The sequence below is a fragment of the Dipodomys spectabilis genome, unplaced genomic scaffold, assembly GCF_019054845.1.
Source record: "Dipodomys spectabilis isolate Male_0828 unplaced genomic scaffold, ASM1905484v1 ptg000069l, whole genome shotgun sequence".
Lineage (NCBI taxonomy): Eukaryota > Metazoa > Chordata > Mammalia > Rodentia > Heteromyidae > Dipodomys > Dipodomys spectabilis.
In genome coordinates this window covers 18,823,827-18,834,805 of record NW_024870746.1, presented here as the reverse complement: position 1 = coordinate 18,834,805, position 10,979 = coordinate 18,823,827, and the positions used below count along the sequence as shown (strand labels likewise).

General features: G+C 41.8%; 1 protein-coding gene, 1 long non-coding RNA gene and 1 pseudogene across 3 annotated transcripts in view; 2 read left to right on the top strand and 1 right to left on the bottom strand.

The window, feature by feature from the left end:
• Window positions 1-3,737, bottom strand: LOC122109739. The gene is made up of 2 exons (XR_006147733.1): window positions 3,577-3,737; window positions 1-192 (listed from the first exon to the last, which is right to left on the bottom strand). It is a non-coding gene; the product is annotated as an uncharacterized LOC122109739 (long non-coding RNA).
• A 100-nt stretch (window positions 3,738-3,837) lies between these two features.
• Rps6kc1 (ribosomal protein S6 kinase C1) overlaps window positions 3,838-10,979 on the top strand; it is a 155,111-nt gene continuing 147,969 nt past the window's right edge. For both annotated transcript variants that reach the window (XM_042681891.1, XM_042681890.1), the window contains exon 1: window positions 3,838-4,078. In XM_042681891.1, coding sequence (XP_042537825.1) covers window positions 3,974-4,078 — 105 coding nt within the window. In that variant the 5' untranslated portion in view covers window positions 3,838-3,973. The remainder of the gene's footprint in view (window positions 4,079-10,979) is intronic.
• Window positions 9,641-9,765, top strand: LOC122109778 (annotated as a pseudogene).

The window sequence follows — 10,979 nt, the reverse complement described above, 5'->3', positions numbered from 1 at the left end:
TAATTTAGAAATCGTGTTTATTCATGCAACCAGATCCTCATTCTTAGGCTATCCAGGAGCCCCAGCAACAAATCAACTCATTAGTATACAAAAAAAGATATTTAGCACTTAAGCAATTCCAATGGTTTAGCAGCTGCTTGACAGGAAACAGGTACAAGGATCAAGTACATCTTCACAAATCACAGTATGTACCTGGAAATGGACAAAGACAAAGTTATACATCAGAATGTTACAACAGTGAAATGGAATGACTCCTAAGGGTCAAATATACTTGGATTTCTACACATACTCTGACCTTCCCAGCTGTGGCATTAGGCAAATATAGTCCTTCTTTGATCAGTTACCTCATCTGTAAAATAACACTGATAATACTTAGCTAGTAAAATATTGTGAACCTAAACAGAACTTTATGTAGACCCTTGGGAAAATAGTACAGAGAAATTAAAAGCAGAAAGCCAGGCACCGGTTCCTCATGCCTGTGATCCTAGCTACTCAGGAGGCTGAGATCTGAGCATCACAGTTCAAAGCCAGCCTGGGCAGGAAAGGTCATGAGACTAATATCCTATAAACCAATCAGAAAATCAGAAGTGGAGCTGTGGCTTAAGTGGTAGAGTGCTTGCTTTGAGCTGAAGAGCTGAGGGACAACTCCCAGGCCTAGAGTTCAAGCCCCATGACCGACCAAAAAAAAAAAAAATTAAAAGCAGGAGACAAAATGATGAAAAATCAAAATAGTTCAATTTCAATACATAAAGGAAGTATTTCTCAAATGTTTCCAAGAATGCTATTGTAGTATATTTTGAACTATTGACTGATATAAATTTCTGTTCTTCAAGAAACCAAGTATCCTTATTAAATGAGTCTCCCTGGTTATGACTTGCATAACTATACATACATGTTCATAACATTCATCTATAATTATGGGATATACAAATTATTTTTGTCATTTTGCTTTTATAAAATGAGATTTGGTAATATGTAGAGGGAAAGGAAAACTAAAAAAATTAGGATGAAAATACAATTCCAAGTGTCCCTCAACTCCTACATATGTTCTTATATTTCATTCTCCATCTCCAAATTCTGGAAAATGTTTCTGTATAGCCTACCAATTCTCTCAACAAAAATATCTCGTTGTCATGGTGACATAGTTCTTTCCCTTGTACAACTCTGTAGTTCTGTGCAGTAGGATTCTAATTCTTCCTGGTTCTAGAATACTTCCTTTTGTTTTTCAAACTGTTTCTAATTCTTTCAGCCAGCCTAATATTACATCTGGTCTTGCTAATGACTTAGAAAATTAAAGCCTCAAGTTGGAAGGAGAATTTAATTAAAGGTCTTACAATAGTAAGATATCAATAAAGCAAATAAAGTCCTTTATGAGTACATGTTCTGCGGTAATTCCTTGATGAAAACAAGGTGAACTCCACTACATCCAGACGTTGGTTGAAGTCTTGCAAACTTCTTTTTTTTTTTTTTTTTGCCTGGGCTGGCTATGAACCATGATCCTCTGATGTCTGCTTCCCAAGTAGGTAGGATTACAGGTTTCAGCCACTATGCCTGGCTGGTTTAATATATTTGAAATAGGCCATTTAAAAATTATTGTAAGGCCATTCTGTTAATTTTCCCCCCTGCTTATGAGCCATATTTTCTTTAAAAAATTTTTTTTTGCCAATCGTGGGGCTTGAACTCTGGGCCTGGGTGGCTAGCACTCTTCCACTTGAGCCACAGCACCACTTCTGGCTTTTTTCTGCTTATGTGGTACTGAGGAATCAAACCCAGGGCCTCATGCATGCAAGGCAAGCACTCTACCACTGATCCACCTTCCCAGCCCCCATGAGCCATATTTTCTTGTGTGTATGTGTTTTTTGGTACTTGGGATTAAATCCAGGCTTTCATGCTTGTTAGACAAGTACTCTCCACTTTCATAAGAAATTCCTGCTGTGCACAGGTTGGCCTTAAATTCTCAATTCTAATGTCTCTGTGTCCTGAGTAGGTGGTATAGTGTACCACTAAGCCCAACTTATTTCTTGGAGATGTGTATGTGTATGTTTATACATTACAAATATGCTTGTACACACATATATGTATGTATTATACACATATAGACACATATATATGTACCTCATAACTTTTTTGCTGGGAAATAAAATTTTTTTTAATTTAATTTTTTTGTGAACATACTGTACAGAGGGGTTACAATTACATGGGCAGGATAATGCGTACATTTCTTATCAAGCATTGCAGCCTCCTCCTTTGTTTACCCTTCACATCCCTTCCTAGCCTCCTCCCTATCCCCCCACCCAATCCTTCCCCCCCCACCAATGTTGTAAAGCTCGTTTTCGACATGACAACTGGGAAATAAAATTTTATGTGACAGTTCTGCTATTTTTTTTCCCTCTTCAAGGATCCTTACCGTTGTAGTACTTAGTGAATTTTATGAAAATAAAGGGCTTTTCAAAATGGAATTGTGAAAGTTTTGAGGTCAGCTGGGCAGAAAAAAAGCTCAAAAGACCCCCTTCTTATTTCACAGCCATGCCTAAACTATATGCCTAAACTATAATACAGAGAAACAGGGAAGGAGGGAAAGAGAGATTGATTCTGAAAGATTATTAGACATACCAGAGAACCACAAAGAAGACGTCCAGGTACAGAGAACATGAAGAAGACAACCAGGTACAGAGAACAAAGAAAGGTTTATTGCTGGGAAAGCTCACAAGGGAGAAGTGAGAAGAAGCAACGAGCTATTGTCTGGGGTGACCTATATAACCTAGAAGGTTTAGGAGGGGCTAGAAGGCGCTAGGAGGCTAGGAGCTTCATCATGGCAAATTAGGATTTATGGCTGCTATCCAAATAGTAGCCCCCTGCAGCTGCCCAGACATGAAGGGGGCTCTAAGGGGCTCCTGTTGCCTTATATCTGCCCCAGAGAAGTGCCATCCCCAAATAGAGGGGGGTCGGAGGCTGGTTATTTACTGCTTTTACTAAGTGGAAGAGAGCATACTAAGCTGTAGAGAAGGGAGGGAGTGTACTAAGGAAGCTGTGGGAAGGGAGCTCACTATGCTAACAGATTCTGTGTTTTGTAGTTTATTATAAATGGTCTAAACTTAAGGTTAGCCTGAAAGGGGGTGTGTTTTATTTATTTATTTGTTTTTTTGGGTCCCGTCGTGGGGCCTGAACTCTGGGCCTGGGCGCTGTCCCTCAGCTCTTCAGCTCAAGGCAAGCGCTCTACCACTGAGCCACCTTCCCAGCCCAGGCGGTGTGTTTTAAAGACCGCTCTGTGTGTGTGTGTGTGTGTGTGTGTGTGTGTGTGTGTGTGTGTGTGTGTGTGTGTGTGTGTGTGTGTGTGTGTGTGTGTGTGTGTGTGTGTGTGTGTGTGTGTGTCTCCATGCAGGTGTGGTACGGAGAGATCGGTGTCAGGATTGCTTTTAGAACGAGAAAAGGGTGCATCGGCCAGAGTTTAATGTGATTCGAACTGACAGGTTCAGAGTAGCGACAGAAGGGTGCTGGCTGGGTACCCCGCCATCCCTCCCCGGCCTCCCAGAAGTGAAGGGTGGGTGTGGGAGGGCCGGGGACCAAAGCTCTCACCGGCGTGGCTGTGACCGCTCACCCCAAGCGACGTAGCTGGCGCCCAAAGAGACTTAGAAGGCGCGGCTCGGGCCTCCGCCATGCCGGAGCGCGCCTCGACCTCGGATCCCCACCCGCCCCTCAGCCCCAGGCCCGCGTGGGTGCCAGAAGCTTAAACCCAAGCTGCTTCTCTCCAGGAACGCGGGGGGAAAAAACCACAGCCTGACCCGGAAGCGCCTCCGCTGACCCGGAAGCAGATCTGCGCAGCTGTGGCGCCGCGGCGGTGGCGCGGTGGTGGAGGAGCCGCCGCCCCCTCGCTGCTTGGCTGCTGCTGCGTGGAGACACCCCCCGGGACCGCCGCGGCTCGGGGCTGCCCCCATGATCCCGGGCTGGCGGTCGCGGCAGAGGCGGAGGGAGGATGACCTCTCCCCGGGGGCAGAGTGCGGACCTGGCCCGTTTCTACACTGTCACCGAACCCCAGCGGCACCCGAGGGGCTACACGGTGTATAAGGTCACCGCCCGGGTGAGTCCTGGGGCGGGACAGGAGGAGGACCCCCGGTGGGAGCCAGAGGGCCAGGGGGGCGACCCCAGGGCGTGGCAGTGCCTGGTGCGCTGTGGGAGCCCGGGCAGCGTCGGGGCGCGCCCAGTGACGGGACTCGCGTCGGAGATGGGGGTTCGGGAGGGCTGCGGTCTTGGCTGAACTGGGGGTGCCCGGGCCCCCGTGGGGTCGCGGGCGGCGGGGTCTCCACTCTGGGCTGGGGCGTTGGTGGATGGCTTTAAATCGATGACTCAGCCCGGGTCCGGGTTGGACTTTTTCTCTCCGAGCAGCATTTGCAGAAGCGGTTTCGCTTGATCCGCAGGGATGATTTTTAATGTATGCGTTGTGGGGCTTATGCAATAGAAGGCAGTTGTTCTCCTAGCTTTGTGTTTTGTTTTGTTTTGTTTTTCAGCGACAGGTTTGCTCTGAGGCCGGTTTGGCCTCCAACCTTCGATCCCTGTATGGAGGCCATGTCTGAGTTTTTCATGGCTTTCAGTAGGAAACTTAGGTGATATTTTGATTCATTTAAAAGTTGTGAGGGTGCTTTCTGTCAACTAATTGATCCAGTCTTAGCATCATTTCTTTGTGTGTGTGTATACACTTGTGTACGCACGCGTGTGCGCGCGCGCGTTCTCGCGCCAGTACCAGAGCTTGAACTAAGGGCCAGGGCTCTGAATCATAGCTTTTTGCTCAAAGCTGGCGCGCTACCACTTGAGTCACAGCCAAACTTCAGCTTTTTGCTGGTTAATTGGAGATAAGAGTCACACCAACTTCCTGCCCAGGCTGGCTTGAAACCTTGATCCTAAGGACTCAGACTCTTGAGTATTACTAAGATTAGAGCCGTGACTCCCAGCAATTAGTGCATTTTGTTTGTATTTCTTTGCTTATCTGTAGTATGAAAGAATCGCATCCCTCTTCTAAGAAAGCAAAAGATTAGATAAGTATATACTTATTTATTGTTTATGTGTTGTTTGTGTTCATTATGCCAGACATTTTGTATATATCACTCAATGTTATCCTCATTTTAATGATCAGGAAACAGGGATTCAAAGAAATTAGTAATTTGTTTTTATATTTGCAAGACAGTAATTGATCTGGGATTTGGGACCAGTTCTGCTGAGCTCCCAAGATAGCTAAAATGTTTTGAATTAACTGTATTGTAATTAATTTTTAAAGGAGTGGTACAGATTAAGTAGTAATATACATCTAGAAAATTTAGTATGCATGTGTGATAGACAGCTTGGGAAGTAGGTCTTGAGAAGAACTTGAAGATTAAGTAGATTTTAGGTGAGTTTTGGGTGTGCCAGTGGCAGGTGGCCTTTGGAAATGGTGTGCAGGTAGAGATGTGAGATGGCAGGGGTGAGCAGGTTTGTTAAAGATAAGGGGAACACCAGGTCTGGTTATTGCAGATTGCTTTTCTGAAAACTTCCCGTTTGCAAGTAAGGTTATTATATAGGTAGGTAGATTGTTAATTTCAGGTTGTCTAAGAAATTTTATGAGATTATGGGGTCTTTATGATACCATTCTTGAAACCTTTCTAGTCATTGGGATCTTCAGAATAAAAATAGACAAGTTTCCTGCCATGTGGTTTATATCATCAGGACCATGTTTAACAAACATGATTTTTGTATAACACTACTAATTCTTTATTGTAACACTAACCAAATTGTATTTTATTCATCTGCTCATATGCCTGTGTCTTGTGGTAGATGTAGTGTACGTCTCTGTCACTGGAAATTATTTCCTCATGTCAAATGAGGCAATACTTAGTACATGTGGCTGTAATAAATGGCTGAAGGTCTTCTTTTTCCTTCTAGGCAGCACAGTCAATAGCTGCTTAATTCCAGGCATTGAGCACTAGGAGGGCTGCAAGGCTGAAGAGAGCCTGGGCCTTTCTTCTTCAGGTCACTGAAGTAAAGCAAATTACTGTACTTGAAGAAGGGCAGTGGAATAGGAAAGGGTTAAATGCCCCAGATGCTACAGAAAAGAGCTGTGGGAAATGAGAAGACAGAGCTTGCTCCTGGCAAAAAGGATCAGAGAATATGTACCAATTAAGACAGGTAGTGAAAGATGGAAGATGCTATAAAAGGAGAGGGCATTGAAGGTAGAAGAAAGGAATAGAGCCTATAAAGGCTGGGGATAAGGAATGTATGGAATCTCAGTTGGAAACACCGAGTATCATAATTATTCGTGTTCTTTGAAAAAGGAAAGGGTAACCACATTCAGACCTTTAATCTCTTAAGCCATGGACTATTTTCTGAATTTAGTTTTATTATAGTATAAATTAGACGATTAGAAGACATATTTCCTTAGGATTAACCAAATGCAGGTAATATGCAACATATTACAGTGGTTATTTAACTTGAAAATTGCTTATGCTGACTTTTTACTCCCAACTGTTTATGTCCTTATTGATTGCTTATGTTGCAGACATTGTTTTTAAATTAAGATTTGAGTGTTAACATAGATACGTATTTTAAAGATAACTGTGCCTAATGCTATAAAAATTAACATATTTATTATGTTTTGGGTCTTAGTGAGAAAAACATCTTTTCTTGGGAGAATTAAATCACCTAAGAAGTGCTCTTTTGAGAACTTCATGAGATAAAATTAGGAATGTCTTCTGTATGTTCCTGCTACTGACTTTATTCTAGCTCTAAGGGACAGTTTCTATATTCTTGCTCCATGCAGGTTATGTTTATAGTAGAATTAGAACCACTGAAAGTACTAGTGTTAAGTTTTGGAAAGCAAGAGGGCTCTTTGATCTTATATCCTTTGTGCAGTACTGGAGCCTGGCAGGTTCAGTTAATTTTGTGTCTAATTACAAGCATGCTAACAGATTTCCTAGTTCAATTGTTGCATTTTATTTATAGAGTAACTTTTTATTTATTTTTTTAAATTCTTAATTTTAGAATAACTTTTTTCCTTTTATTTACTAAAACCTAAGATTTACAGAAGTTACCAGATAAGCTATACAGATGAGTTGCAGAATTTTTTTTTGTCAGTCTTAGGGCTTGAACATAGGGCCTGGTCGCTGTCTCTGAGCTCCTTTGTGCCCAAAGCTGGTGTTCTACCACTTGAGCCACAGAGCTGCTTCTGGCTTTTTCTCAGTAGTTTGTTAGAGGTAAGAATCTGATGTACTTTCCAGCCTGGGCTGACTTTGAACAGTGATCCTTAGATCTCAGCCTCCTGAGTAGCTAGGATTGCAGGTGTGAGACACTGGCTCCTGGCTTGTCTTTATTTTTATCTAGAATGAATATCCTAATATAGAATTGGAAAATTCTGTTATAAATTTTCTTTTGATTTTCTAGTTGAAAGAGACACAGATATAAAAAGACTATCAGCAGTGTTTCTGGCTATTTTTATCATGTGAAGTTTGTAAAATTTTCAGATTTGTAATAGAGATTTCTCAAGATTAGGTAAATGTTAATTTTTTTGTTTGTATTCTTTCCATATGTTTGGAAACCAAAAGGTATCTGTTCATTTTTATGTTTTTGTTTTTCTTTTGGGTCCGGTCGTGGGGTCTGAACTCTGGGCCTGGGTGCTGTCCCTCAGCTCTTCAGCTCAAGGCTAGCACTCTACCACTTGAGCCACAGCGCCACTTTCGGCTTTTTTCTTATGTGGTGCTGAGGAATTGAACCCAGGGCCTCTGGCATGCAAGGCAAGTACTCTACCACTGAGCCACCTTCCCAGCCCATATCTGTTCATTTTTAAAAGACAGTGCTGCCTTAAGACTACAGAATTGTTATTAGTTAATTTTGAGATAGGATCTTCCTTTCTTCATGGGTGCGTGTCAGTTGTAGGGCTTGAATTCAGGGCCTGGGCAGCATCTCTGAGTATTTTTGCTTAAGGCTGGTGCTCTATCACGTTGAGTCATAGCTCCTTTTCTGGTTTTCTGGTGGTTAATTGGAGATAAGAGTCTCATCTCACCATTTTTCCTGACTGGTCTGGCTTCAAACCATGATTCTCAGATATCATCCTTCTGAGTAACTAGGATTACAGGTGTGAGCCACCAGCACCTGGCTGATCTGCCTATTCTTCCTGTCATAGCTGGTGTTGATAAGCATTAGCCACAACACTCAGCAATGGGTTAAGAAGGGGTCTTGTGAAGTTCTCTGCCTCCGTTTGCCTTAAACTGTTTTCAGCCTCTCAGGTAGCTAGGATTGCAGGTGTGAGCTGTGAACAACTGGAAACTCTAGAAACCTTTGTACAAAACAGTTTACATTCATAGCTTACACATTTTTAGTCACAGACATATAGGATGTGTCACAAACACATGGGTTGTGAGGCCCTGAGTTCAAACAAAAAACTAATGTGAGAAAATAACTTTAGCAAACGTTTCCGTATATACAGGTAAATAACTGCTATACTTTCTTCTCGAGACTTTGGGATTTTTAATAATATTGAAAACAGGAATTTCTTACTTCTTGTTGTCACTGTACACTGGGGTAGACTGGATGGCTTAAGCAACAGTTATTGCTCACAGTTCTGGAGGGTGGAAAGGGGCCAGCATATTGAATGTCTCATGAGGGCCTGCTTCTGGATTGAAGGTGGTCACCTTTTTGTGCGTGTGTATGGGGGGGGCGGGTAGGGACAATAAAGAGACAGAGACAGAGAGGGAGAAAGAGAGAGAATGAATATCTGTAATTTTCTTTTTTTATATATATTTTTATTGTGAAAATACTGTACAGAGGGGTTACAATTACATAGGTAAGATAATGAGCACATTTCTTATTGTAATTTTCTATAAGGATAGTAATGGTAATTACTTCTCAAAGACCTTACTTTCAGACATTGCTGCACTGGGGATTAGAGCCTCAGTGTATGAGTTTTAGGCAAATTTAGACATTCAATTAATAGACCTTACTTTCTACCTATTGCTTTCATGAAAACTCATAGTAAGTTGAATGTCCACTGACTTATCTTACATAGGAGTTCTTCTACTTTAGAGAACTAAAACATGTTCTAAAATCTCTAATTATGATTTGTGCAGGTATTGCCTCTTAGGTCCCAACTATCTGGGTGGCAGGGGATAACCAGCTCAGTTTCTTGCCAACCAATGACACTTGTGGCTCTGCAGGGAAACTGAGGAGAGAGGAGCTGAAATGTGTGAGAGGGAGCTTAGATTTGGTAAGAAGAAAATTGCCTGTGTGAGCTAGGCTTTGAAGTACCTGCTCTGCTGCCAGTTGATTTTTATGTGTGATACATAGTTTAAAGATGTTAGTAGATTCATGTGAACTCACAGTTTTTCTGAAAGTCAGGATTGCGTGCATTATATTGATGAATACGCTGTTTGGTTTATCATCACAATGAGAAATATTCAGTATAGTGTGTAGTCCTAATTAAAAATTTCATTTTATCATTGCTAACCTACATTTGGAGATTTGTATCTGTGAAAAATGAAGAGCGGATATGTCTTTTTCATATTTGATTATGTGACATTTAACATTATTTAAACATATTACTTTTGTCACTTTAATTCTTTATGATTAACTAGCAGCTGCATGCAACTAGTGTTCAGAAGACTTGAGTACAAAGGTTGTCTATATACATCTAGTTAAGCTGGTTTAGACTCCCTTCTTTGTGGGGCCCCAGTGTGCAGTGCCTGCCAGTCCGTAGCTTTCTCAGTAGTGTGTTAGCTTGTTGCCTGAGTTGCCCTAAGGGATTCAGCCCTTTCCAAGGAACATTCATGTCTGTGACCTTTAGGTGTTCCCAGTGTAGGCTCCAGATAATTCTGTGGGAGGGTCTTTGGAAAGTTGCAGGGCACAGTGATGGCCACCTTGGCCAAGTCATTGTGTCAAAGCACAGTGAGCTGCAGGACAGAGAGCATGTAAGTATGGTTTAAATTCCCTGCCAGAAGATCTAGATCTAAAAGAAGTGGGGTATTACCAAGTGTTAGTGTGAATCAGTTTGAAGACGTGGTGCCTGAGAAGTGGCTTGCCCACAGGCCTGTGTGGCCTGCTCTTCGGTTATCTCATCCTACCAGGCTGCATTGTCCGGATGGTTGAAGCAAAGCATTTAATTTCTCAGAACAGTTAAGAGATAGTTACCCTCACTTCTAACTCTCTTTTATTTTCCTAAATTCAGAAGCTACTACTGGTATGAACAGAGGCAGAATGGCTGCACAAGTTGTGATAGCATTCTCAGGTGTGTTCCAACTTTTGGTTGGTGCCAAATTAAGTAAAAAATGATGATAGTGATAATAACACGTGATAACACATTGAATGGCTAGAAGACTTTGGGAAATAGTGTACAGTACATTATCTTTTTAGAGATTTATAGACATTTTAATGTATCAAAAAAAAATTTTTTTTTGGTTCCAGTTGTGGGGCCTGAACTCTGGGCCTGGGCGCTATCCCTCAGCTCTTCAGCTCAAGGCTAGCACTCTACCACTTGAGCCACAGCTCCACTTCCGGCTTTTTTCCTTTTTGCTTATGTGGTGCTGAGGAATCAAACCCAGGGCCTCAGCCATGCAAGGCAAGCGCTCTACCACTGAGCCACCTTCCTAGCCCCTGTATCAAAATTTTTGAGGAATTATTGTGCAAATTTTTTTTTAAGTAATGGTAAACTGACTATTGGTCTCTCTCTTGAGAGCACTTGTTTTGATGTGTATTGCTATTCCATGAAAATGATTTGTGAATAGTGTAGTTGTCAATACATGATGATAAAATTCTCTATGCCAAAAATTAAAAAATTAAAATTAAAAAATTCTCTATACCAAGAAACTCTTCAAGATATGTTCAGTAGTTACTGAGCTACTTATAGTTAATACTTGCAGAGGAAATATATGACCTTTATTATACTTAAAATGTTTTATCTTTTGGTGTTACTGGAATTTGAACTAAAGACCTATATTGCTAGGCAGGTAGTCTACCACTTTAGCCAT